This window comes from Thamnophis elegans, chromosome Z, assembly GCF_009769535.1.
Source record: "Thamnophis elegans isolate rThaEle1 chromosome Z, rThaEle1.pri, whole genome shotgun sequence".
NCBI classification, from domain to species: domain Eukaryota; kingdom Metazoa; phylum Chordata; class Lepidosauria; order Squamata; family Colubridae; genus Thamnophis; species Thamnophis elegans.
The window spans coordinates 43,086,691-43,111,845 of NC_045558.1; the positions used below are offsets into that span (position 1 = coordinate 43,086,691).

General features: G+C 34.1%; 1 protein-coding gene across 6 annotated transcripts in view; it reads left to right on the forward strand.

The window, feature by feature from the left end:
• CREB5 (cAMP responsive element binding protein 5) overlaps window positions 1-25,155 on the forward strand; it is a 270,328-nt gene that overhangs the window by 68,489 nt on the left and 176,684 nt on the right. For all 6 annotated transcript variants that reach the window (XR_004256939.1, XM_032236840.1, XM_032236845.1 and 3 more), the window contains 2 exons: window positions 9,807-9,928; window positions 11,287-11,367. Coding sequence is in view for 5 of the 6 variants with exons in the window: in XM_032236840.1 (XP_032092731.1) it covers window positions 9,807-9,928; window positions 11,287-11,367 (203 nt within the window). In the remaining variant the exon portion in view is untranslated. The remainder of the gene's footprint in view (window positions 1-9,806; window positions 9,929-11,286; window positions 11,368-25,155) is intronic.

The window sequence follows — 25,155 nt, forward strand, 5'->3', positions numbered from 1 at the left end:
AGTTGCCAATTTTGTTATGATGAATATGACTGTCCTGATTCTATCAGATTGTGTGCTAATGAGGCAAATATAATTGTTCTCTTGCTTTACTTTATGCCATGAGTTAGTTCATATTTTCTGATACATGTACAGCAGGCTGTCAAACTCACGGCCCGTGGGCCAGATGCATCATGCGCTGGCTACACCCATGCCCGGTTTAGCGAAGAGGAAAAAGTCATCATGTCATGATGCCTTGATGATGTGAGTTTGACACCCCTGATGTACAGGAAGCTTAAATCAACAAAGCAGACAGACACAGTAAGTCCCAAATGGCTTAAATTATAAGCCCAAAACTTCTTTGTATAAATTACTCATAAGTTGTTTGGTTGCTTATACTTTGTTAATGAAGTTTGTCACTGCAACACATGATCAACATAGAAACTATTCCCCAAAAGTCTGAGTTATTAAAAACCTTATGTGCTTCCTTCACAGGGCATTCTATGAAAAGACATTTGTTTGTCCTTGTAGAATCAGATGTCTTTATGGTTTAAGATTGGACAATAATGATGTGGAAGCTGCAGGTTAAATCAAGTCACAATATCATGAAAGGAGAAATGCTACTTTTATATTTTATACTAAAAATTGTGACTTTTAACTATGCAAAAAACAAACAGGAAATCTTTATTTCTGAGCCTTGGAGACTTTAAGCTGTGTGGATTTCCCATCTTAAATTTCCAAGTCAGTATGCCAAAATTGAGAAATAGTGCTCTACTCTTTCCCCATTGTGTCTTGCACTGTTTCCATTGTTAGGTTTCAGTCCTTGCAACTTGATTGTATCAAGCAAATAAAAGTTGGAAACCAGCTATATGCAATTAGATAGTGGATGCTAGGAGCTAGGAGCTTATTATAAAATAATGCATAGAGTACATAATTGGGTTGTGGAAATTGAGAGGGAGAGAGGGAGGGAGGGACAGACAGAGAAGACAGACAGACAACACTGAAAACATGTTATCCACAGTACATACTAGATGTGTGAAATTTCTAGAACAGTATGGGGTGATGGCCACCAACTTAGATGGCTTTCAAGGGGATTTTAAACAAATCCCCTTTTAACAATTACTAGTTATGAAGTCTATATCTTAACTCAAGGATCAAAACAGCATGCAATTCCTCATGCTTCGTGGTCTGCTGGTGGGCTTCTCACAGATATCTGGCTGGTCTCTGTGAGAAACAAGACCCTACACTAGAAAGGCTTTTGAACTAATCTATAAGATGATTCCCTACCTAATCTATTTCCCCATATTTGTATGTAATATATAACTTAGATCTGAGCAAAATCTCTCCAGCTTTGCCATCTGTTATGGATAGTGAAAGTGGTGGTGATAGCAGTGGGAAAGGAAATTCAGCTCATATCAATACCAGATGAAGTAATATGCTTTTTCGTTCTGTTTAGCTCCCAATTCTCAACCAAATACTTTACAAAAAAAGTCCCCAAACATTTGCAGTTATTATCATACAGATTTTATATATTACCGTACTTTCTTTTTCTTTGCCAGTGTAACCCTTTTTTAGCCTGTAAGAGGTTTGAGGGGGTATATTGTACTGTCCGACTGACATGGCCCATTCCGAATACTTGCTAGTTCCTTGACTGAAAAATGTAGCCCTTCAGCTAAAGATTAGCAGTACATTACATTAAAGAACAAGCATTTTCAATATTCCTTGCAAAGCCAGCTTAATATAGTGATTAAGGTACCAGTTAGAAGCAGGGAGACCAAGAGTTCTAAACTTGCTTAGCTATGAAGCCAGATAGGGGTTAGTCATTTTCTCCTAGCCCTCAAAAGTAGGCAAAAGCAGAGCACTTCAAAAAATCCTTTCCAGGAAATCTGCAGAGACTTATCCAGGCAATTCAAGACTGACTTGGAGACACACACACACATGCACACGCACACGCACACACAGACACACACAGAGAGAAAAATACGCACACACAAATATCTTTCTATTGCCACTTCCCCCTCTCATTCATTTTAGAGGCTAAAATGTCTGTGTGTGTGTATGTGCATGCCCGTGTGCGCACACGCAATATTCAGAAACTTCCAACAACTTTTAAAATTCCTATTAACACTCATGCATATTAAATAATCTTTTCAGTTTTTTTTTTTAAATGAAAGTGTGCCCAGCTCAATTGTTTACCTATCTATACTATAAGTTCTACCACCTCCTTAATGAGAACAATATTACAATTGGGAAATACTTTTACTGGAAACAATCAAATTAATACAAAGCATTGATATGTATCAGCATCCTTTATCAGGCAAGAGCTTACAAAAAGTGAGGGATGGGAAAGCCACAAAAAGCCAATAAATCTAACTACAGTAGATGTATAGCTATACAATTTTGGAGTTTTCCAAAGATTACAGTTGATTATAGGGAGGTTAACTGGTACTATATGTTACAATGGGATCACTGAACCAATTCTTACTACTGTGGATATTACCTAGGTAGTTGTTTGGATTTGTTATGAGGGATGCTTAGGACTGGATTATGTTTGGAATGCCACAGACCATTTAGAAGACTGATCACCCTCAAAGAAGTGTGGTCCGAAAAGAAACAGAATATCCTGGAGTTCATCAGAATGTTCTATTTCTGGAATAGTAAGTTTGACATACAACTTAGATTTTGTTCTTGCAACAATTTATTCAAAGCAAAGGAAGCCAAACTACATATTACAAGATTGGCTCCCGGGAGTTGAGTCAGACTGTTCATTATTTTTAGACAATCACTGAAGGAAATACAGTAAGTAAATTGCCAAAATGCCATAGGTAAACATACATCAGAAGGGAGAAAAGTAATTGTGAGAAGAATAATGTCTTAATGCATTTATCCATAGGGCACCTGCTCTATTAGAGCTTAATGAGGTAGTTTCCATTTATTTTAAGTATCATAATAGACAATAAGGTTGAGTTAAGGAAAGATTCCTATTAGATGTAGATAAAGAATATAAAAAACAATTGTCTATCCATTTTTGATAGTTACAACTCTACTGTCTTTATTGGTTAGAAGAGAATTTGGAGAAGCTTAAATAGATACACAAAACAATATTTTTCAATATTTTAAAATATATACACCATTTTAAATGTTGCATATTTTATAAACCCACATTTTAATTTTTGAATTTCTAAAAAAAAACTCATTTTTTACCACAGGGACTAATCAGCAGTTTTTAAAAATGCAATTCTTGGTGCTTTAAAGACAACAAAGCAGAAGTTCATGCTGGTACATTTCATAAATTTACACTTTGCTTTAATCTAAAACCTTTACATTAAAGATAATTGGAACTGTTGAATGGAAATGAGATTAGGAGAATATTCGCAGAACATTTGACATAGGGGAATTAGCTGGAGGTTATTTTTTCAGAATTGTCTCCAAGTTCATTTCTAATCTTGGTAGTTAAGCATGAAGCAAGCCATGCTGAGTGATCAGTAAGTTTAGCCTGGAGTATTGGATAAGATCCAGAGTGGGTTGGGCTTATTCAGTTCTTAGATCTAAGAATTAGTGCCAAGGAAGATTTGGATTTTATTGTCTCAATCTCCTGCAGCATTGAGACCTTTTTCTTTTTTGTAGATTAAATATTAAATTTGATGTCAATGAAAACAGAAGTTAGAAGAACAAATATGCACACACACAATAGCTTATATTACTCATGCATAGACACAAACCTCTTAGTCCAGTCCATTTTTCCCAAAGAAACATGCTTACATTTTTCCCCTATGGTTCAAAAAGTGTTCTAAGCAGGGAATTGTCTAAATGGTCTGGTCCTAAGATCTCTAAGAGCCCTCCAAAATGCTCTGGATTCAGCGGTCCACAGAATCTCCTTTTTTGCCAGCTTATGTTGAAAAATAATATTAAAATCCCACCAACAATTATGGTAGAAGCAGTGAGTTGAAAAATGAATTTTAATATAGTAAATATTGATACATATAACTCAACACAAACAAAATCTCTTTTTGGGTCCCCCATAATATATAAAAGTGGGGAGAGCTCCTGGGAGAAATAAGTTTAAGAAGCATTTGTCTAGGCCATCCTTTGACAATATATTTGATTTAGCTTGCCACAAGTTCAAAGATAGGGGAATCTGATTTTCAATATGTTTTTTGGCCAAGAATAAGGAATGATGAAGGTTGTAGCCTAAAAGCATCTGCAGGGCTACAGATTCCACACCCTGATTTTGTTTAACAGCAATTTTGTTGGGCTGTTTTTTAGGGTGCATAGTCTTTTTTTAATTTTTATTTCAATAATTCATTTCTCTTCTGATAGAGAGATATGAGGGAAAAGCTATTTCCTCAAATAGAAGTAATCCCTCAGGAAATCTAGATTCCTTAAAGTTAAATGTTTTATTCTGAGATTTCTTAATGAACTTTGGAGATGATATATGAGAGGGAGAGGCTTTCCCCTTCAGACATACTCTCCTTTTAGACATTTATCTCTCTTTTCTTCCTTATTTTTGGCAAAGTTGTTTCATGTCATCTGCATCTGAAAAAAAATCATAGCTGTAATTGCCCTTTAGCAAATTCAGGTGCAGTATTTTAAAACGTACATAAATTCCCCCGTCCATCCCCATCCCCGCCCTTACAATAGCTATTATCTTCTTTCTTTCACTCCAGTCATACATGTTATGATCAGGTACTTTTAGAAATGAACATAAAGAAACCAATGCTTCAAGAGATCAAAGATCATTAATAGAGAAAAAAATATTATCTTTATTTGCCACACCAATAGGTAGGCTTCACACTTCAACCTAAATCTAAAAGAAGCACCAGATGCATACTTAATGAAGAATGCAGACTATTTTGTCTTCCACAGACCTATACCTAACATCTACATCCTTCCATGCACAAGGAGAGAAATACAGCTTTCATCTACTCCCCCCCTCACGCTCCCACCCCCCTCTCTCTCTCACACACACACACCCTCAGCTGCAAATAGTGTGTAAGAAAAAGCTGGTTCATTTCCATATCTATACTTATGCAAATTACAGATGCTGGAAAGCTATTCTAAACAGGATCTTGCTTTAACTGTTGATTCCCATATGGGCAGGGTTCTGTTATCTGGAAGATTCTAGCTTTACTTAATATATTTAAATAGAAGAGCAGGAATACAAAAAACAATCATTAATGGTCACTGTGAGTGCTTGATATGACACTTCTATTTAGAAAGAACAGTACTGCAAGAAAACACAGCAGAATTGCAATCTACTTTGGTATGAATTCTGAACTACTGGTCTTCTTGCTCAGAAGCTAATAACTTCTTTAGATAGCTATTATTTTGAAAAATGCTGCAAATATGTAGCTTTTATCAGAGTTTGTTGTCATATCTATGGAAGCCTAACACACATTAAACCTCTCCTAATGGAGTCTTATACTGTATGCCTAAATCTTGTCCTAGAATAATTATTTACTTCTCATATTATCTATAATTTCTCTATATGCTGATTTTTTGCAAATGCTTAAAAGTAGACATGCTGTAACAAATGTTTTTGCACTTATTTATTCATTTACTACAAACATTTATATATCTGCCTATATCAAACATTGGGACTTGACCAAGGCTGGGGGAAAATAGAGAGAGAGAGAACACCATGTATTATTAATATAAAAACCAATATGCAAAATGGCAAACTAATTGCGTAGTTTAAAACATGATATAGAGAGGATATTTAAGAATTCTTTCTATTTCAGTTCAAAAATAAGAAGAAGGATGTTTTTGTCAAAGCTTATGGTATAATAAAAATATAGTATACATAATGAACTGAGTTTCAGCTTTTTCCTGTATCTTTTTGGATATGGAATCCATAGAGAGTATTTTTTGCAAAATTCCAAAATAATTTGTTGTTATGAAAATATTTTTTACTCCCCAAATTAACCTACAGATTTGGCAGCATCAAAGTACAATACTGTTAAGGTCCAACTCCTTTAACATTCTCAACTTTAAAATTTGTGGACTTCAACTCGCAAAATTCTTCAGTCAATATTGCTGATTCTGGAAGTTAAAGTCCATGCATCTTAAAGTTGATCAGATTGAGAAACATTGCTCTTATCTTTTGGATTCTGCTACCTAGCCCCCTGTCCCCAAATCTAAAATATCCAGAATAATGTCATTAAAAATAAAAGGAACTGAATTCATAAGCATTGGGACTACCACATCCACATGATAAATATGCATAAGATAAAGAAAAATACATCATAACTTTGGAAACCCTCAATTTTTTAGCTTTGGGGTATGTTCTCCAAGGAAACAAGATGACATAAATACAACAACCTTCATATAGCTTAATCATTGTGTGTGGTGCACAGCTGATGCTGTTTCAGACAGTGTATGTTGTAATTACTTAAAATAATGAGTGAAAGTTGTTTCTATTGCTGTGAAAGAGTTTAACCCATCCATATCTGGGGAAGTAAAATATTTCAGAAACCTTAGGCAAAAATGCCTATTATATGCACCTCTAATTTAATTGGTGCAACCCTAATGCAGAATATACATACCTTAAATTATAGGTAAAAGTAAGCTCATTTGAAGTTGGATATAGGTTTGGTTATATCTGCATTTGCACAGAAAGTCAATCATTGCATGTTTGAAGGTGTTCCATTGTTCTCATCCACATATGTCTCATCAATATAGACTTCTCCCTTCATGTTTTTGGAGGCACCTATATAAAAAACACAGCTGCCAGGGATACACATTGTCTAATCTGTTTGAGTAATGATGTGACAAATAACTGGAAATAAAAACGTTGTCAAAATAATAAAGGAAAGGAAAGTGAGAGAGATTTGAACCCCTCTGTGGTGCAATAGGGCAGCCTTTGTTTAAGCACTCCAATTACTTTTATTCTTCTGATTTTGTTATCATTGCATGGAAGTGAAATGTGTCTAATATATAACTTCAGTGGAGCTCTCCAGCTGAATAAGCCAAATTCCTGTTATTAAATGTGCAGCAGACTAAACACTTGTGTTAAATATCAGGAATCAAATTACACCATTTGTATCTCTGCTTGTCACATATCTACACTGTAGATTAATCACATTTGTTATGGTTTAGTTTGAAAGGCTTTGGATTTCTTTTTTAAAGTAAAACAAAAGTTTTCTATATCAGCCTCTGAGGTTGTTTTGTTGTTGCCCTTGCCAATCAGTATTAAATAAATGATTATTTTTTTGGCTTGCTAACTAGCATTTGAAACATCATACATTTCTGTTTTAACAATTCTGATGTAAAACAGAAATAATAAAACAATAGTGTCTTTTTGCAAGCAATCCATGACCTGCAATCTCTGGGGGGTTTGCCCAACTTTTTCATTTTACATGTGCATTTTATTTTTAAAAGAATATGTGCACTCTGCTGCTTTCTTGAAAAAAATCTAAGCCAGCCTATAAGACATTGCTTGAAAAAAATTAGTGTGAATTGTTTCTAGTGCTCTTTAATTTTAGATATATTACAGAAGGTAGAAACTTTAATATTGTATATATTTTTGGGGGGTTAGCTATTTTTGATCTATGTTTTCATGCTTTTTGTGACATCACAGCAATTGAATCATAGTCCATGCCTGTAGGATTTATATGGGCACGTATTTCTACATGTTCGAATCTCACTAGTGTAAAGGATGGCTTAGCCTTCCGAGTTGGTAAAATGAGAACTCAGGTTGTTGGGCACAATAGGCTGACTCTGAAATCTCAGAGTGGGCTATAAAGCACCATGAAGCACATTGGGATAAACCTGTTGAAAATATCTTCATTTATGCTACTTCTAATACACAAGTAGTCTCCTAAAAATATCAAACCACCAAATACCACCAAAGAATTCTGTGTCAAAAATGAATATGATACCCTAAATTATGTATGTGTGTATATGAGTGTATGTGTGTGTGTGTATATGTGTGTGTGTGTCTGTGTATATATGTATATATGTATATATGTATGTGTATGTGAGTGTATTAATCTAGGAATCACGTACAGTTATAAAGTGGTGATAGACTATGAGCCATTTGTGTTTACTTTGTGAAGTTGATGTCTATCCACAGCTTGTTTCTCAAATGTGATAGTATTATTTTATTAAGCATAAATGCTCTTTATTGGAATGTGATAGATAGTAGATTATTTCCCCCCCCCCCCATTGCCTAACAAGCCATTTTTTCATTTCTGGCACAATTGGTTTCCAAAAATTGATGCCAGAGTTTGCCAACTAAAAATTGGCAGTGAACGGACATTTGAAGAACAGGATCTTTTTGTTTCTTCTGGTCTATACCTTGGCCTTGCTTATTTTTGCACCACAGTCAGGCCCACAATTTGCGTACAGCTTTCAGAAGAAAAAGAAGTAAAATAATCAAGGAAGCTTTTGGACAGTGAAAGTCACTTACAAAAGTAAGCATGCTGAGGGGGAAAAAGAGCCTTTTGTATTACTGCTCCAACAAACTTCTGTACACAGACAGAAAAATACAGGGTCCCATCACAAGTGCAGGAGGATGAGGTAAAAATAGGTGCTGCCTGATTGCTGTGTTTTTCAATGGTAAAACAGGCCAACGTATAAAATGTTAGATTGGCAGCCTAACTTCAGGCAGAAGTAATCTGTTGTTACAACTACCTTGGCACTATGATCAAAATAGCAATAAATTGAATGAAGGATAACTTTTTCTTATTGTCCATCAAGCAACCATAACACCATGTTAAGCAGAGATTAGACTTGTCTGAAATAGTGTAGTTTCTTCTGCTTGAGCAGTGGGCTACACTAGAAGACCTCCAAGGTTCCTTCCAGCTCTATTCTATTTTGTTCTGTTCTGTTCTGCCTGCTCTGCTGTGCTCTACTCTACTCTACTCTACTCTACTCTACTCTACTCTACTCTTCTCTACTCTACTCTACTCTACTCTACTCTACTCTACTCTACTCTATTGCCATTCCACCATCTTTTCCAAATCAGTCTCTTTCCTTCATTCTGCACAGTTGTAAAATACATCAACAAAGGCAAAAAGACAAAAATTTAAGCAAACAAGTGCAGAATATCCAGCTACAGGAAACCAAACTTCATTCTTTTGTCTACTAGCTAGTTATACTAAAAATCTCATCATTTTCCAGCTGATAAAACATGAGTATACCCAAGCACCTTCCACAGTTCCATATGTATAACAACAAAAATAATTGTGTTAGAAAGTTGATTGTCTGCAAGGCTTTCATTATGTAGGCACAATCTATATTTTTTACCATCTCTGTTTCTCAGATATCAGTTATGTCAGTTTAGGAATGGTGTAGTGTTTCCCTTCATGTCATGCATGATTCATTTCTATATATTTGTCTACTCATTTTAGAAAATATATCTAAGGAAGGAGGATGTTTTTGTCTCTCTGTGTGTGTGTTTGTGTGTGTGTTTACAAAATATGAGGCTGAGTAGGCAGCTATGCATTCTAATTAAAGTCAAAAACAAACATAATGCAGAAATCTGTAATTATCTTTTTTCCATGAAGTTGCTTTGCTACTTATTGCCACTTTAAAAATCTGGGGAACCCAATTGTTTGGAGACAGGTTATTTATTTCCTGAATATTAAACTTTGTAAGTGTGTGTGTTTGCATGCATTGCTTAAAAGCTGTCTATTTTGTACTTTCAAACAGCTGTATTTTTGATAAATTGTATGGTAACTCTATGAAATAATTAATAAGGGCTGCATAATCTGACTTTATTAAACTGGTATTTGCCTTGTGTTTTAAACTTGCTGTAATAGATGATGTTACACAAATTCCTTGCTCTTCAGTACATAATACCTACTCCTTTTGATATTTCTCCTCAGACCAAACTCCAACACCAACCCGGTTCTTAAAAAACTGTGAGGAAGTGGGACTCTTCAGTGAGATAGACTGCAGCATAGAGCATGAGTTTAGAAAGGCACAAGAAGAAGACAACAATAAAACGGTATGCCTTTGTATCATGAAAATATTTCTTTCCCAGTTCCTGGAATCTGGGTGAAAATAGAGGAATTTTTTTACCTAAATGAGGAAAGATGTGGGGGTGGGGAAACATTTAAATTAGAAACTAGGTGGCACTATAGATTATGACATATTTGCAGCCTGCTTTAAATTGAATAGATAACCTGGATTTTAAAGGCAAGCAGAATGGATTAAGTAGTTCATTAGGATACCATATAACTTCCATTCAAGTGCAAGTGCACAAACACATACAGACTTCAAATCTCATGAAAGAAAAAAAGGAATCTAATTATGATAACTGAGGGAATAATTTTAAAAGTCCCAATTCTATAATCAATGGCTGCAGCTATGTTTGTGAGACAGATTGGTTAGCAATGATCTATGTTGAAAATTGATTGAGATTGTAGAAATCAAACTGAAGATGGAATCTTAATGGTTTGCTTTCTTCCCAATTTAGAGTAAATAACCCACAATCCACCAAATCAGACAGACGTATTTGGCTATAAGTTAGATACTTCTCTAAGAAAGAAAAATCGCTGCTAGAAAAAAGTACCAAAGCACATATATCCAATATATTGTGCAGTGCACAATTTTTGGAATATTGCCTTAGGCTCTTCAATATAATGGCATTGCAACATTTTTATTTCTCTGTTTAAAAAACAGAAAAAAGTAGGATAAAAAGTCTGATAGGGCAATTTCAAGCAAAGTTTATGAGGCATTTTCACCTCTTTATGAAAGACAATTTTTAGAATTGTTCTTGAAAAAAATAGGTATAATTGCTCTTACACTGAAGCCACAATATCAAGCCTCAAGAAAATTGGGAAATTAGCAAAGTTTTCATCATGCATATGCAAAAAATGTTTTAAAATGAACATTTTGTGCAGGATTTAAAAGATCTTTTTGCCCATCATGTTGAGAATGTGTTGGGGAAATTTAGTGATTTATATAACTTGATTCACACCTCTCAGGGAAATGTGCTTGCAATGGCTTTGTACTGTTTGAATGATTCACTGTATTTTATGTCTCAAAAATCTATTGCTATTGCTATTGCTATTGCTAATCCATCAAAATACATTCATATTTAATGATACAGAGTGGGGAATAAATGAAAACTAGATTGTTTAGAATGCATATTTTGAGAGAAAATGTAGATATCTTTTTTCTGGTGTTTATATTTTTTCTCTTAAAATATAAAAAATGAGTAGAATTAATTAATTTATTAGGCAACATATGCAAAAGCCATATAGAGTGAAAGTAGATTGATTACACAATAGCAGTCCACTAGTACGTAAATTTATTCTGCACATAAATTTGATGGGGGAATTCCTTTCATTTCTTTTCCAGAGGAGAAGAAAAAAAATCATCGAAATTCTTAAAGAAGGAATGGAAAGTCCCTGTACTTATCTTAATAACAAGATGGCTCTGGTGTGTTGAATGCGTGTGGCCCGTATTTCACTGTACAATAATCTCTTTGGTTGTTTATAGATTTGTTGGGTTCATATAGAATTAAATATTAAGGGAGGGTTTCACAAGGGATATATCCCCCCCAGATATTTTTGAAATTTGGAAGGAGGGATATCTGCAAGCTATGGCCATGAGGGACATATAATTTTCTGCCTTCTCCTCTTAAAAAAATCACATTTGACTAAAATTTATGTAAAAATTAAATTTAAAATAAAGTGTAAGAAAGAAATACTAAAATTAAAATCTCTTTTTCCAGGAAGAAAATTTACAGAAATTAAAAAAATAAACTTCAATTCAATATTATGTTACAACTAGGTCATACCTTTACATGTTCAGTTAAATGTTTTCATAAAGTTTCCATGCATAAGGTCCCGTGATACACCTAATTCATAACCTTTCATTGCATATCCAATATAAGGATAGCATTGGAATTCAATACTTTTATCATCTCCTGGATGCTGCTGAAAAATATAGAGCAGTGATAGCAAATTATTTTCTGTTTCAGTATCAAAAGGGCACACATGTGTGCAATAACGCCTGCATGCATGCCCACACTCATTATGCAAAGACCAACGCTTGTGTGCACAACTCCCCTCCAAACTCCCCCCGCACATTTGCACAAGCATCACTGAAGCCTCCAGACTTCCGGTAGGCACATTGGGCCATTTTTCATCATTCACAGGCTCTGAAGGCTTTCCCCTGGGGAGGGTGAAAAATGGCCCAATGGGCCTACCGGAAGCCGAAAAATCATCTGGCCATTACACACATGCACACTGGAGTTGACATAGAGCAACGCCTCATGTGCCTCAGATATGGCTCCATGTGCCACCTGTGGCATGCGTGCCAGAAGACATAAAGGACCACAAAGTGTGTCTCTGTGTCTCTGTTTTCATCACACATATAACAACTTCCATGCATAAATAAGCATTTTTTCCCTTGTCTAATGTCATCTATTTTTTAGGCAACCGATTATAATTAATGGATCAGATCCCAGAATTATCTACATGAGTGAATCAGAAAAATTCCAATTTTTATGTTTCAATTATAAAGTACTTTCAGTTTACATGGCATCTTAGAGAATAAATACAGCTGTCTCCCCCATGACTTAAAATGTAAATGTAAAAGGAACACAGATTGAAGAAAGGAAGAAATGGGTAATAAAAACAAGAAATTGTTGAAAAGAAATAATTTGTGACCATAAAGGAGAATTAAATAAAATTAAATTTAGATCCCTGGTATAAAGCAGGATTTTAAAAAAATTAACCCTGAAAACTGTCTGTCTGAGGCTCAAGTCAAAAAGCCATCTCTTGCTGACAGTAACTGACAGCCTCAGACAAGAGTGCGTATCAGTCAGACAATGCAACGCAGCAAGGTAGACAGTGTCAGCAGATCAAGCTATCATCTGAGCATCAGGGAACAGATTTTAGGTTTATAGTGTGCAAAAAATCTACATAGCATTTGTTTTATGTTATGTTTGCAAATGTTTGCATCTGCTGTTGGAGTAGAGCTACTGGCAAATGGGCTCCAGAGCACTGCAAAAGGGCTGGGAGAATAAGAGCAAACCTCACAATCAGTATTGCTTTTATGCAGACTTGGAATAAGCCTGTGAAGCATTAGGATATTAAACATCACCTTTTTTTTTCTGTACTGTATGCGAGTATGAAAAAAACCTCGAGCAAGTAGATTATAACAAGCAAGTTTTTGAAATATGTATATTCACTAATATGTTGAAAGTATGAGATAGGAGTATTTTAAAAATATCTGTAGCTTTATCATTGTCCATAATCCAGTGGTGGGTTTCTACCGGTTCGACCACGTAGGTAGTAACTCAGCTGGCTATGGTCCTGAACAGTTCTATCGGCTGCACCTATGGTGCTGCCATCATGTTTTTTGCTTCTGCGCATGTGCAGAAGCATTTTTTTTACTACTGTGCATGCAGGCATAGTGCACATTAAGCGCATGCGTGCAAAGCGCATTCCTGAGCGAACCGGCAGTAACAGAAGCCGGAACCCATGCCTGCCATAATCCCAAAATTGTAGCCATCCTATGACCAGGATGACAAGGGTTTATGAAACTGTGGTCCACACATCTGTAAATTAAATGTGTTTTAGAGTACCCTGTTTGAAATAATAAACTTACATTTTAATAGGTGACAGTATGATACTGTTTTCAAAATAGGTTATTTAACAATGCAATGTATAGAGTGTTAAACGGGAAAAAATTGTATTCTTTTAGATTATGACATCTATGACATACTGATCCTGCTCAGTCTACCATCTAAATCAGTAGGGACTGATGTCAAACTGAGCAACTTATTTTATATATACAATGAATTCTGTTGTGATAATCCAACTGGTATATGCATCTTTGTTCCAAAAGACTGTGAATCATAGCAATGAAAATGATAGAGGTGGGCGTGTATGGGAGTTGACACTTCTATTTTGTGGTTTTGTTGCATGATGACTCATTATAGAAAGATTATAGGCTTTTAAAATAACACTATGGGGACTAAAACAATGCTGTATATCTCCCTGTTTAAGAATATCAACATAGTATAAAGGTAAAGTTCACAATGGGATAAACTGCTAAACTGTCAAAATATCATTATAGTATTAAAGAAAACAAAGATAATATTTATTAGCAGTGAAAAATATTAAAAACTTAAATTGATTGTTATTTTAAGAGACTCAAATTGCTAAAAGATTTAGATTCTTTTATTTGTGCGCTTTCATTACATAAATGAGGTATTGTTCTCCAATACTGCGGCTGTTTACTAGAAAATTAGTTTTAAACTTAACCTTATTAAAAATAAATTTAGAAGATGATTCTATGATTGATAATAATAGATAACAATAGATATAATAAATAATAGATATTTAAAGTATTTTAATGAGACCATTATTCAGCTTTATAAATTAAACATACCCTAGTTAGCTAGAATTTGAGTATTTGAAATGTATATGTGCTGACATTATTTAAAGAGTTAGGAAATAAATATTTCTACAAATAATAATAAGAAATAAATAAAATGTATTTATTTATTTTATTTATTTCTACAAATAAATGCATTTATTTCAGTATTATTGGTCTGGAAGTTTTCAGGTAAAAATCTTCATTGATTCTTGGCATACTACATTTTTGGTTGAGAGGCAATGTAACAAACCAGCAATAAGACAAAACTATTCCTGGGAAATCTCTGGTTTACATCCCACTTCTTCCCTCAATGATCTGTCTTAAGTAAGTCCCATGCTCATCAACATAATTTACAGTTTGAAAAATAATAATTAATGTCTATATGGATTTTTCTATATAGAACTAAGGATTAATATTAACTCTGGTGAAAAATATTACATTTTGTTAAATAATTTTCTGATCTAAAGGTTTTTTTCCAGTGTAAGGAATGCACTTGTTCTTTCCATAACACTTTGGAAATTCTATAAGGCAAAAACAAAAACAGAAACAAAAACAGGTGAAGTCCAAAGAAATCAGGGCTGCACAAATTCTATTATTTTTACTTGCAATGAAAATTAAATTAATTGCATTCATACTAAGAGCTGTATAAGTATTTAATAATCCCTCCTGCCTTCTATCTCATTAAGCATTATAATTCAGTGGCAACTTTTAAAGGATTTTAGGGCTATATGGAAGTCTTTGATGAGTCAAGTGTAAGCCTAGATCTCAAATTGCAAACTTCCATTTTAGGATAATTTAGAAATGTGGATTGTGGGATTTAGAGGTACCATAAAATTTTTCCAATAAGTAAAGAATAAATGGAGATTGGTGTAAAAGACAAAAATAAAATAGAAATAATGTGGTGCAATTGTTTCAAGAGTGACTCTAAAAGCCAGCCACCATTAATAAGTAATTATGGCCAGGACTATTCTGCTAAAGATGAGAGAATGGATTACACTCCCTACTATCTGAAGATGCCTTAAGGAGAAAACGGACTAGAAATATATGTTAGGGTCATTGGCAATATTGACTATTGATTTAGCACAAAGCATTAAGAGCTAATAGCTTTCTTTCTAAAAGTGTGCTGTGGTGGCATTTTACTGCATGATTTGTTATGCACTGTAATTTGGAGCCTCTTGAAATATATCAATAGATGGCCATTTTTAAAATTTCAGACACTTAAGCATATTATTCCAGATGCATTCTGCCTTTAAAGCTGGCCATCGGGGAATTCATAGGAATGCTTGTTGGAAGCTGCAGTAATTATAATGCAGCTGTCCAGAGTCTGTTTAACAGGAGGCTGTTTCCCAAGCATTCACCCCTATGAATGACTGTGACTTACAAAAAGACTATTGAAAGGGAACCCAATTGTGCCATAACTGTTCTAGAAGGCTTAAAGGACACATCATCAGAAAAACTAAACGAGTAGTTATGTCTCTTCTGTAGGAAGTGAATAGTGATAATAAATTCTAGATGCTCTCCAGTTACTTCAAGTCCAGAAACATCTAAAGACACTATGGATAGGCTATTGGTGATCTTTCAGGATCCATAGCAAGTTCATATAATTGGCAAGATAATATAAATATCTTAGCTACCCAGAAGGATCTTTGTACAAAGATAAATAAACTAAGTTTATCATTTTCTTTGTGTTACTTGAAAAGCAGTGGAATCTTCACCATAGTCAATCCATATCCCAAATCCTAGTTCTGGATTGATCCTATCTCTTTCATTAATTTTGAACATTACCTTGAGTCTTGAAGTAATATTGAGAGAAAGGAGTCTATAAGTAGTCCTTGACTTACAACTATTAATTCAGCAACCATTTGAAATGACAATGATATATTGTTAAAAAGTGGCTTATGATCAGTTCTCCCACTTACAACTGTTACAGTATCCCCACAATCATATGACCAAAATTTGGGTGTTTGGCAATTGCCATGTATTTATGACAGTTGCAGCAACCCAGGGGCTTGTGATTTCCAACAAGCAAAATTAATGGAGAATGATGGATTAAGGTGGTTTGCTTATCAAACTATGGTGATTCGCTTAACAATCACAGCAAAAAAAAAAAAAAAGCTCAAAAAACGAGATATGATTCACCAGATGATCTCAGTGCTTAATAAAGGAAGTTCTGGTCCCAACTGTGATTGTAAGTTGAAAACCGCCTGTAGGTTCAGTTCAGTGGTAGCATTCAAACTTTTTACTACCTGTTCTGTGGATGTGGCTTGGTGGGCATGGTTTGGTAACCGTGGCAGGGGAAGGTTACTGCAAAATCCCCATCCGTCCCAATCAGCTAGGACTCGGGAGGCAGAAAATAGATGGGTGTGGGGTAAGTACCAGTTATCCAAACTACTCAAAATTTCCGCTACCAGTTCTCTAGAACTGGTCAGAATCTGCTGAATACCACCTCTGCTTCAGTCCTCAGAAAATGACTGTATGGTACAATATTTTCACGTCATCTAAAATTCTGAAGTTTCACAATGTATACGCCTTTTATTTCCAAGTGGTCCTCCCTAACTTTAAACTTGGCTCCAGACCATTTCCCAAAGTGCCACCTAATTGTAACTTTAAATGTGAATGGAGGATAAAGTTATGAAATATATGGTAGTAATCATAATTCTATTTCAAATCTTATTGTATTTCAATTAAATAAGTGAAAGTCTTTGTTCTAAAGTTGATAAGGTATGGCTCCTAATACATCATTCAATGGACAGAAACAGGCAACAGTTGAAATAATTAAAATGAAGATGACATCTAGGGAATCTTTACTTCTATACTCATAATTAATTATGTCTATTGCAAAATATGTGAACCTTGGCCCCCAGCTCCATGTATTCATGTCAGTGGGAGTAGGAGCCTACAGTCTTAGTGATCCTAGATAGATATGTGATTGGGGAAGTTTTCAAGCAGACATGTGCACTTACACTAAAATCCTTGCACCTGCTGCTAATTTCTACATTGAAGTGGAAAAATCATAACTTTTTTTAAAGTTGTGTCTGTGGCTTTTATGGCTGATATATTTAAGGAGCAAACCTGCATCATAATAACATTTTGTAGTGCTTTTCTAAGATAAGACTCAAAAATCTTGGCAGCTTTTCTATACAATCTTTTAACTTACTCCAGTTGAGCTCTGAGAAGAATTCTGCCACATGGGTGGGTAATAGGACACTCCTGATCCATTTCAGAGCAAGGTGCACTTCTGCTTTATTTATGAAGACAGACGTACAGGTTGAGGACTTAATCATACTTGATAAATCATCCTAGAAAGCCTATTAGAACCATATGCTGATTGCGCATTAATGTGGGAAGTCTGGTTTTAGTTGACTAGGTCAGCCTCTGAGCTTCTCCTTCCCAGCATGCCTTCTATCTGCTTGTCCCTTCAACCTTGTTTGTGAGCTATTTATGCTTTCTAAGTGGTATCATTGGTATGTGGTGGGACATTAATCTTAGAAATATTGTTAATGGAAATGGGGGAGAAGAGGACATAAAAAGCTTGATAGTAAACCAGCAGTGGCCATTGCCACGTTTATTTAGTAGTAATTCCACAGCTACAGCCAAAAAGCTGAGAGCAGGAAACACCAGTGAATTCTTTCAGCCATAAGGGAATCATTTCAAGGCAGAGGTCTATCTGGTTGGTAAATGACTGAAGATGGTGTTGAAGATTTCCAGTTTGATCTCCTTCCATTCAGCCACAGAAATAAGCCCCCATGATTTGCTGTTTCATGGCATTGACCCTGACAGGGTTGTCTCAGATAAGTGTTTCTCCAAAAATAAGCTGGAACAAATCCAACGGGATACCCTCTCATAGAAATAAATAGATGTACATACTATATGCAGGTAGTCCTTTACTTATGATTGTAATTAATCCCAGAATTACAGTCATAAATCATTGCTGTCTTGTTTTGCAACGTCCATGAAGTGAATGCCACAGTTGTTAAGCAAACCTCTTCTGGCTTCCCAAGTTGTCTTTGCTTGTCTGAAGCCCACTAGAAAACTCACAAATTGCAATCACCTGAGCAAAGACTCTGCAACCAGTGTAAACCTAATTGCCGGGTTCCCAAATTACAATAATTTGACCATATGGGTGGTGTAATAGCTCTACCTTCAAGGACAGATCAGAAATCACTTTAATTTTAAATCACTTTAACCATTGTTAAACTTACAGTTGCAAGTTAAGGATTACCTGTATCTGGGTCTCATTTAAATGAATGGAAGGTAAGTTGTAAGATTATAATAACTTATTTATTTTATTGATTAGTTTTATTGATATCATTGATTTGAGTGCTATATGAATATTAGTTTTTTTTTAAATAAGCAAGTATAATTATTCTGAAATACAGTATAACAAGAAAATAGTACTATAGTACTAATATTTCAAGCCATTTAAATAGATGGTTATTTAAAAATTTCTTTTATACTTAATGGTGTATGTTCCACAAAACAAAAGATAAAAAAAAACAAATTATTATCAGGTTGCAAAAGAATACTATATTTTAATTATAAATTAGTTAGTTTGAAATAGGGAACAGGTGGCCTGCTTTAAAAGACAAACTTCCTTTTGGAAAGATAGCAACAATTAAGTGTGAAAGTAAATGTAACAGGTAATTCTATAGTGCTGGTTCTTAATTTGAGACTCAAAATCAAACAAAAAGAAAACAAACAAAACAAAAACCACAAACTACTTTACAAAGTCCTTTGTAAAGTACGAGCACTACATTTGATATGTAGGTGGCAATTTACATTTTAAGTATCAAGTTTTAAGCCTTTACAATTGCTTTAGTAAGAGTTTATCACTTAAGAGACCTTTGCTAGCCTACAAGGTGTGTGTTATCTATACATGTGTGTATTTGTAGACCAAAACAGCTCTAATGTTTCCTTCCTTCCTTCCTTCCTTCCTTCCTTCCTTCCTTCCTTCCTTCCTTCCTTCCTTCCTTCCTTCCTTCCTATTTGGTATTATTTGTTCTCTAATTTAAGATATCAACTGTTAAATGTTCTTTAACTAGGGTAACTTTTATATATAGTCTAAATCCTGCCAAATTGTTGTGGGCAACATGTATTCATTAGAATATCTGGTAAAGCTCATTGGAATCAGTTTTAAAGAAGAAATATAATAAAACAATATTTGTTCATCTAAGAACAACCCCTGACTTATTCTGTTTCCCAGAGTTAGACAGAAGTAGAAAAGAGAATATGTATTATTCTCTGACATTTTCTATAGTTGGAAAGATCATTTGTAATAGAATAACAGAATAATAAAATTGGAAGGGACCTTGGAGAGATCTTCTAGTCCAATCCTCTGCTCAAGCATCATTTCAGACAAATGGCTGTCCAGTCTCTTAAAAAGCTCCAGAGAGGGGGTACCCACAACTTCTATAAGCAAGATGTTTCACTGTTACGACATTTCATCTGAGGTCTAGCTTGCTTGTCTACTTAATTAGTTTCCATCCATTGTTTCTTGTTTTACCTTCTGCTACTTTGGAAACTAGGTTGACTTCCTCTTCTTTGGGGCAGCCACAAATATTGGGAAATATTACAAGGACGCTAGAGAGATCATATAAATTTCACTTGAGATTTTCCACTGGTTATTGCTTGTTCCCAAATGAGAGTCTAATCTTTGAAAGATAACAATGTACACCGAAGGCAATAGTTATTTGCTAGAATTAGTATTTCTCTGTGAACTGGACAACAGAATAGCAGACAACAGAATAATAAATTCTAACAAGAGTTTCTAAAAAACAAATATATTGCATAATTACGACAATAGGTAGGAACATCTGTATTTTCATCCCTGTGATTTTTATTAGTAGATCAATATTTTTTTTACTGCCACTGCATTCTTAAAAAAAATTCTGCTTAACACATGGATGATCATGATTAGTTGAATTTTAGCATAAAGAAAAATAATGTTTACTTTCAAAAAGGTTTCAAACTTTGTACCTTTTTTCTTTTTTTAACTGAAGAGCAGAGGATTAGTAAAATCTTACTATTCAAAGTTTATGATGCTATAATAATATGTATCGTTGACCATTATATGCTTACCTGCATTCAGGGTTATCTTCAAATTTCAATCTTCTCCAGTAGCTTTACTCCATAAATTTAATCCTCTTTATTTAACATATGAAAACTAATTGGTCCCTTAAATTGATATTAAATTTCTTAGTGGGAAATTTAGACAAAAAATTAAAAAAATCTAGATGTTCTTTTCAGTAACTTCTTTTTGTAGACATGATAAATTTACTTTAATTTGAATAATATGAATATGAATAAATTTTAGTTAAGTGCCTGATTCTTTATCATAGTCCTTTGATAGAGGCTAATCTCATGTGGATGACACTCCTGTTCAAATGCAATGCAAAATAAATTAATATGGCTATATCAAACTTTTGCATATACCTGTAACACAATTACAGGTATACACAACTGACAAAAATATTAAGATTGAATTTTCTGCAAAGGTGATGCTCACTTCAATTCATTAGAGCAATAATCACAGCGACTCCAACAAAATACTATAAGATTTATATTTATCTTACAATGAAAACTTATTTTTGAGAAGACTTGCATAGTTATGTTTCACAAGATACAATGCTAGTATAATAGACATATAAAGCTGTAATTTGAGAATAGGCCATTTTGAAAAACAGATAAAATAAAATTATGACTTAAATTTTTGTTCAATTGAATTAGTGCTTTAATAGCCAGTGTATCCAATAATCTATTATTTGAAGTTTCCATGCAGTTATCTTCAGATTAGAAGCTCTTTTAGTGAATATTTCAATATTTTAGTGACAATGTTGTCACACAGCCTAAGTCAATAACAGAACTACATTTTTCCGGTCACGATACCATAAAGCTTTGTTTAGTCAATTTTCTTTTTATGAAGGATAAATAAAGACATATACCTATAGGGAATTAAAATGTAGGGAGGAGGGTAAATAAATTAAAAGTGTGTGTGTGTGTTGGAGTGTGTGTCTTACATACAAATGTGATATATAAAAATATTTGCCACAAATATTTTTTAATAATTAGTATTTCTAAAACAGGTATCAGGAAGGACAGAGTCAATCACAAAACATTTCTATATGAGAAAGTAGCCTTTTCCAATCTCTGTTGACTACAATCAATTTTGGTGTGTGTGTGTGTGTGTGTGTGTGTGTGTGTGTGTGTGTGTGTGTATTTCTGAATAGGTGAATGCTGCATTTTTCGGCCATTTTCTAACACAAGAGCTATTCTTTCCTTTGCAGCATGTTTCTTATCCTTTAAAAAAAAATAAAGGAATCTAGGTTAAAGTTAAGGTCAAATGAGACAGGAAAGTTGGTAAACAGCTTCAGGTTGCTTAATACTAAATTAGAATAAAATAATGCAGTATAATAATTCCCAATATTTGGATGATGGTGATGATGATTTCTACAGCATATGCTAGAAAATATTCAAGACAAGATAAACTACTCTCACCTCACCATCACAACCAACTATGATTATAACTTATAAAATAGAAACTTATTTCATATTGATACTGTCATGTAAACTCTTAATAGGAGAAGACAAGGTGAGAGATTAACATCTATAGTCTGTTGCTTGGAAGGTTTAACATAAATCTTTCTGAGTGTAAATGTCTCTGCAAGAGTTATAGTTATTGACAAATTAGCATAATGTAATTGGCTAGCAAGGTCAACATTCTTCAAGAGCTTTATGCATGTTTACTGAAGATCAAGATAAAATTGTTCTCTTGATTGTATATATGTATGCATGTATGCATGATTGTGTACATGTTGGCACTGCTTCCTTGGGGCAAGATATTCATTTATTATTTTGTCTGTTCTCATTACTATGAGATTTTTTTTTATGTTGACTCCTATTAGGTACCCTTTTAAATGTCAATAGTGACATGATTTGGTTAAAACACAGAAGGAGGAAGTTAGTTACAGTTTTTTTTAAGGAATTCCCTATCTTATATGTAATTGAAATGCTTACATGATTAACCTCAGAATAAAATAAATATTATGCTCCTGCTATCCTAAAGCAGTTCTAATAAATAATTAAAAAAACAATATTACATGAGAATGGTGCATAGAAACTATATTAGCATTGCCAGTCAATCATCAACTGCTCCTCTCTGATTACAGTAGCTAAAATCCACATTGATGTAATGTTAAAGAAATGGGCAGATTTTCAGAATTTACAAAATATTTAGAAGCATTGATTTCCAAGGTTATATCTTAAGTTAAAATTGCTCAAAGTGGAAAAGAAACAGGATAAAACAGGTAAAAAGGAAAAAGTTACTTATTGGCAGTCTATATGGGTTTTATATTTTTCTGCTAATTTAGCTATACTACAAAAGTAATAAATATAAGAATATGAGTGTGTGGGTATAGATGCATATAGAATATATGTAATCAGTGTGGTTAAATGTTGGATTAGAAACACTCACAAATATACAGCCCCCCCTTCTCTCATCATGAGAGCATCATGTTTATGATGAAATCCCTGAAAATGTATATAAAAATAAATTGCTATTCCAGTATTTTTAAATAGAAGATCTGCATGGGCTACTGTTAATTACTACTAATTGAATCTAACTTGTCAACATCTCTTTTTTGGGGGAAATGGATTGCATTTTCCTGACAAAAATACCAAAGAGCAAAAAGCAGAGTAGCCTGCAATGTTTCACTAGCAGACATAATCTTGTTTGTTTGCTTTTAAAAATTACATTTAGAAAAGGAAATCGGTTTGCACCATTGACATTCTGCCAGATTCCTGTTTATAAACACATCAGGCAATGTCAAGAGCAAAAGCAAAATCCATATATGACTTCAATGTTATCAACTCAAATATAAATAAAAAGCTGGCCATTCAGTTTAATTCCCTGCTTTTCAGCCTTCATCTAGCAGGATGCTATGCAGTTATCTTAGAGTGGCTTATACTAAATGACCCTAATTGTGCTGTACACATTTAGTACTGCTGAAATCTCATTGGAACATAAGAAGTGCTTTGTGTGGAATGCTGATTGAATGATGATCTCAGACATTTGATTGTTTGAGAAATAAATAACCTTTAGTCTGTGCAGTAAAGCGCTTCTTCTTTTAAAATGTGAAAATATGTTTTATTAGGATTTTCTAAGCAGAATATATTTTCCTTAAGGTAATATATTTTTATGGACAAATTGAATGGTTAGGGACAGTGGATTTCATGCATTTTTAAAAAAGTTTCTTCTTTCAATTAGAATTTAAAAAACCACAAACAAAAGTATACCCAAAACAAGATAAAATAAGGTTCTTCTGCTACATCTGGCATATATTGCATGTCAAGAAAGCACAGATACTCAAAAAGAAGATGAATGGAAAGATAGATGGATCTTGAAAACAGGAGGCATCTTTCATTATTCATTTCTGTTGATAATTAGAGGGCACCACTAATTAGATCATGTCAAAAAAATTAAGATAAAAGAGGAAAAACACTAAATCCATTGCATTTTTGAGCAGGCCATCACATCAGAGGAGTTAGTGAAGTTTACACAAATTGCTTGCTGGAGAAGAAATGAAAAAGCTCTTTTAGCCCACAAAGGAAGTAGACTTTATTCTAGAAAGCACTGCAAGTCTTCTATTGGTATGTCATTACCGGCTGTTAGAGAGACAGATAGTCAGAAAGGGAGGGGGAGGGGAGGGAGGGAGGAAGGGGGAGGGAGGGAGGGAGGGAGGGAGGGGGAGAGAGAGAGAGAGAGAGAGAGAGAGAGAGAGAGAGAGAGAGAGAGAGAGAGAGAGAGAGAGAGAGAGAGAGAGAGAGAGAGACTCGTCCAAGGCTTTCATTAAAGGATAAATCATGAAATTTGTTTTTGAGTTGGAAGGCTATGGGGAGAAATGAATAAGTTTTTGTTTGTTTGTTTGTTTGTTTGTTAAAACATCCATTCCCTTCTTACTCTTGGAGTGGGAAAGGTGCAAGACAACCCACTATTTAAAATTATTTTGCTGTCACAATTCAACAGTGTGTTCTCTAAGTGATCTAAGTGCTACATAGTATTATTTTGTTCCCTTTTGGGCTGGACCAAAAGTCAAATGCAAACTATGATGAGATTAGAAATACAAGCATCTTTTTTATGAGATCATGACATCGTTTTTGCTAGTTAGATTGTGCTGCATTTATTTATTTTAAAATCATATTTGTATCTCAAAATGTTGCTAGGATTTATAGGATGAATCAACATAAATAGTGTTGGTTGTTGTATGATGAGCCTCCCTTTGGGAAGATAACAAGAAGAAGATGATAACAATTATGACTAAGTTAATAGAAGAGTGTTGTCTGGGATTTTATTTTTGAGTCTGGCAGATAAAGGTGAAAAGGAAGCTTAGAAGATTTTATATGTGTATATTGTTATGTGTGTATGTTATTATAGCAGAGCAAAATGCCTTCACTGAAGTAAAATAAAACAAGATTGCCTCAGGATTTATAACATTGGTACTGAAGTTCAATCCTGAGAATTAATAATATGTAAGTAGCAGAGACAGATAAATTTTTTGGAGTTTTGTCAAATTTAACTGCTACAGTTTGGATATTATAAATCTGGAAATTTTGTTTATTATCAGATGCAGTTTCCATAAATACAATGCGTATGAACACACTAGTCACTTAGAGTGTTGAAAGCTGACCGATGGGACATATGTTTCAGAATAGTCAGATGGTATCTGTAGAACTGGGCACAAACAACTTTTTTGAATTCTCGATCAAATCTGCAAACCAAGATATTGGATGGACATTTTTTTTTGAATTTTTCCAGAAAAGAGAACATATTCCACATTTGCT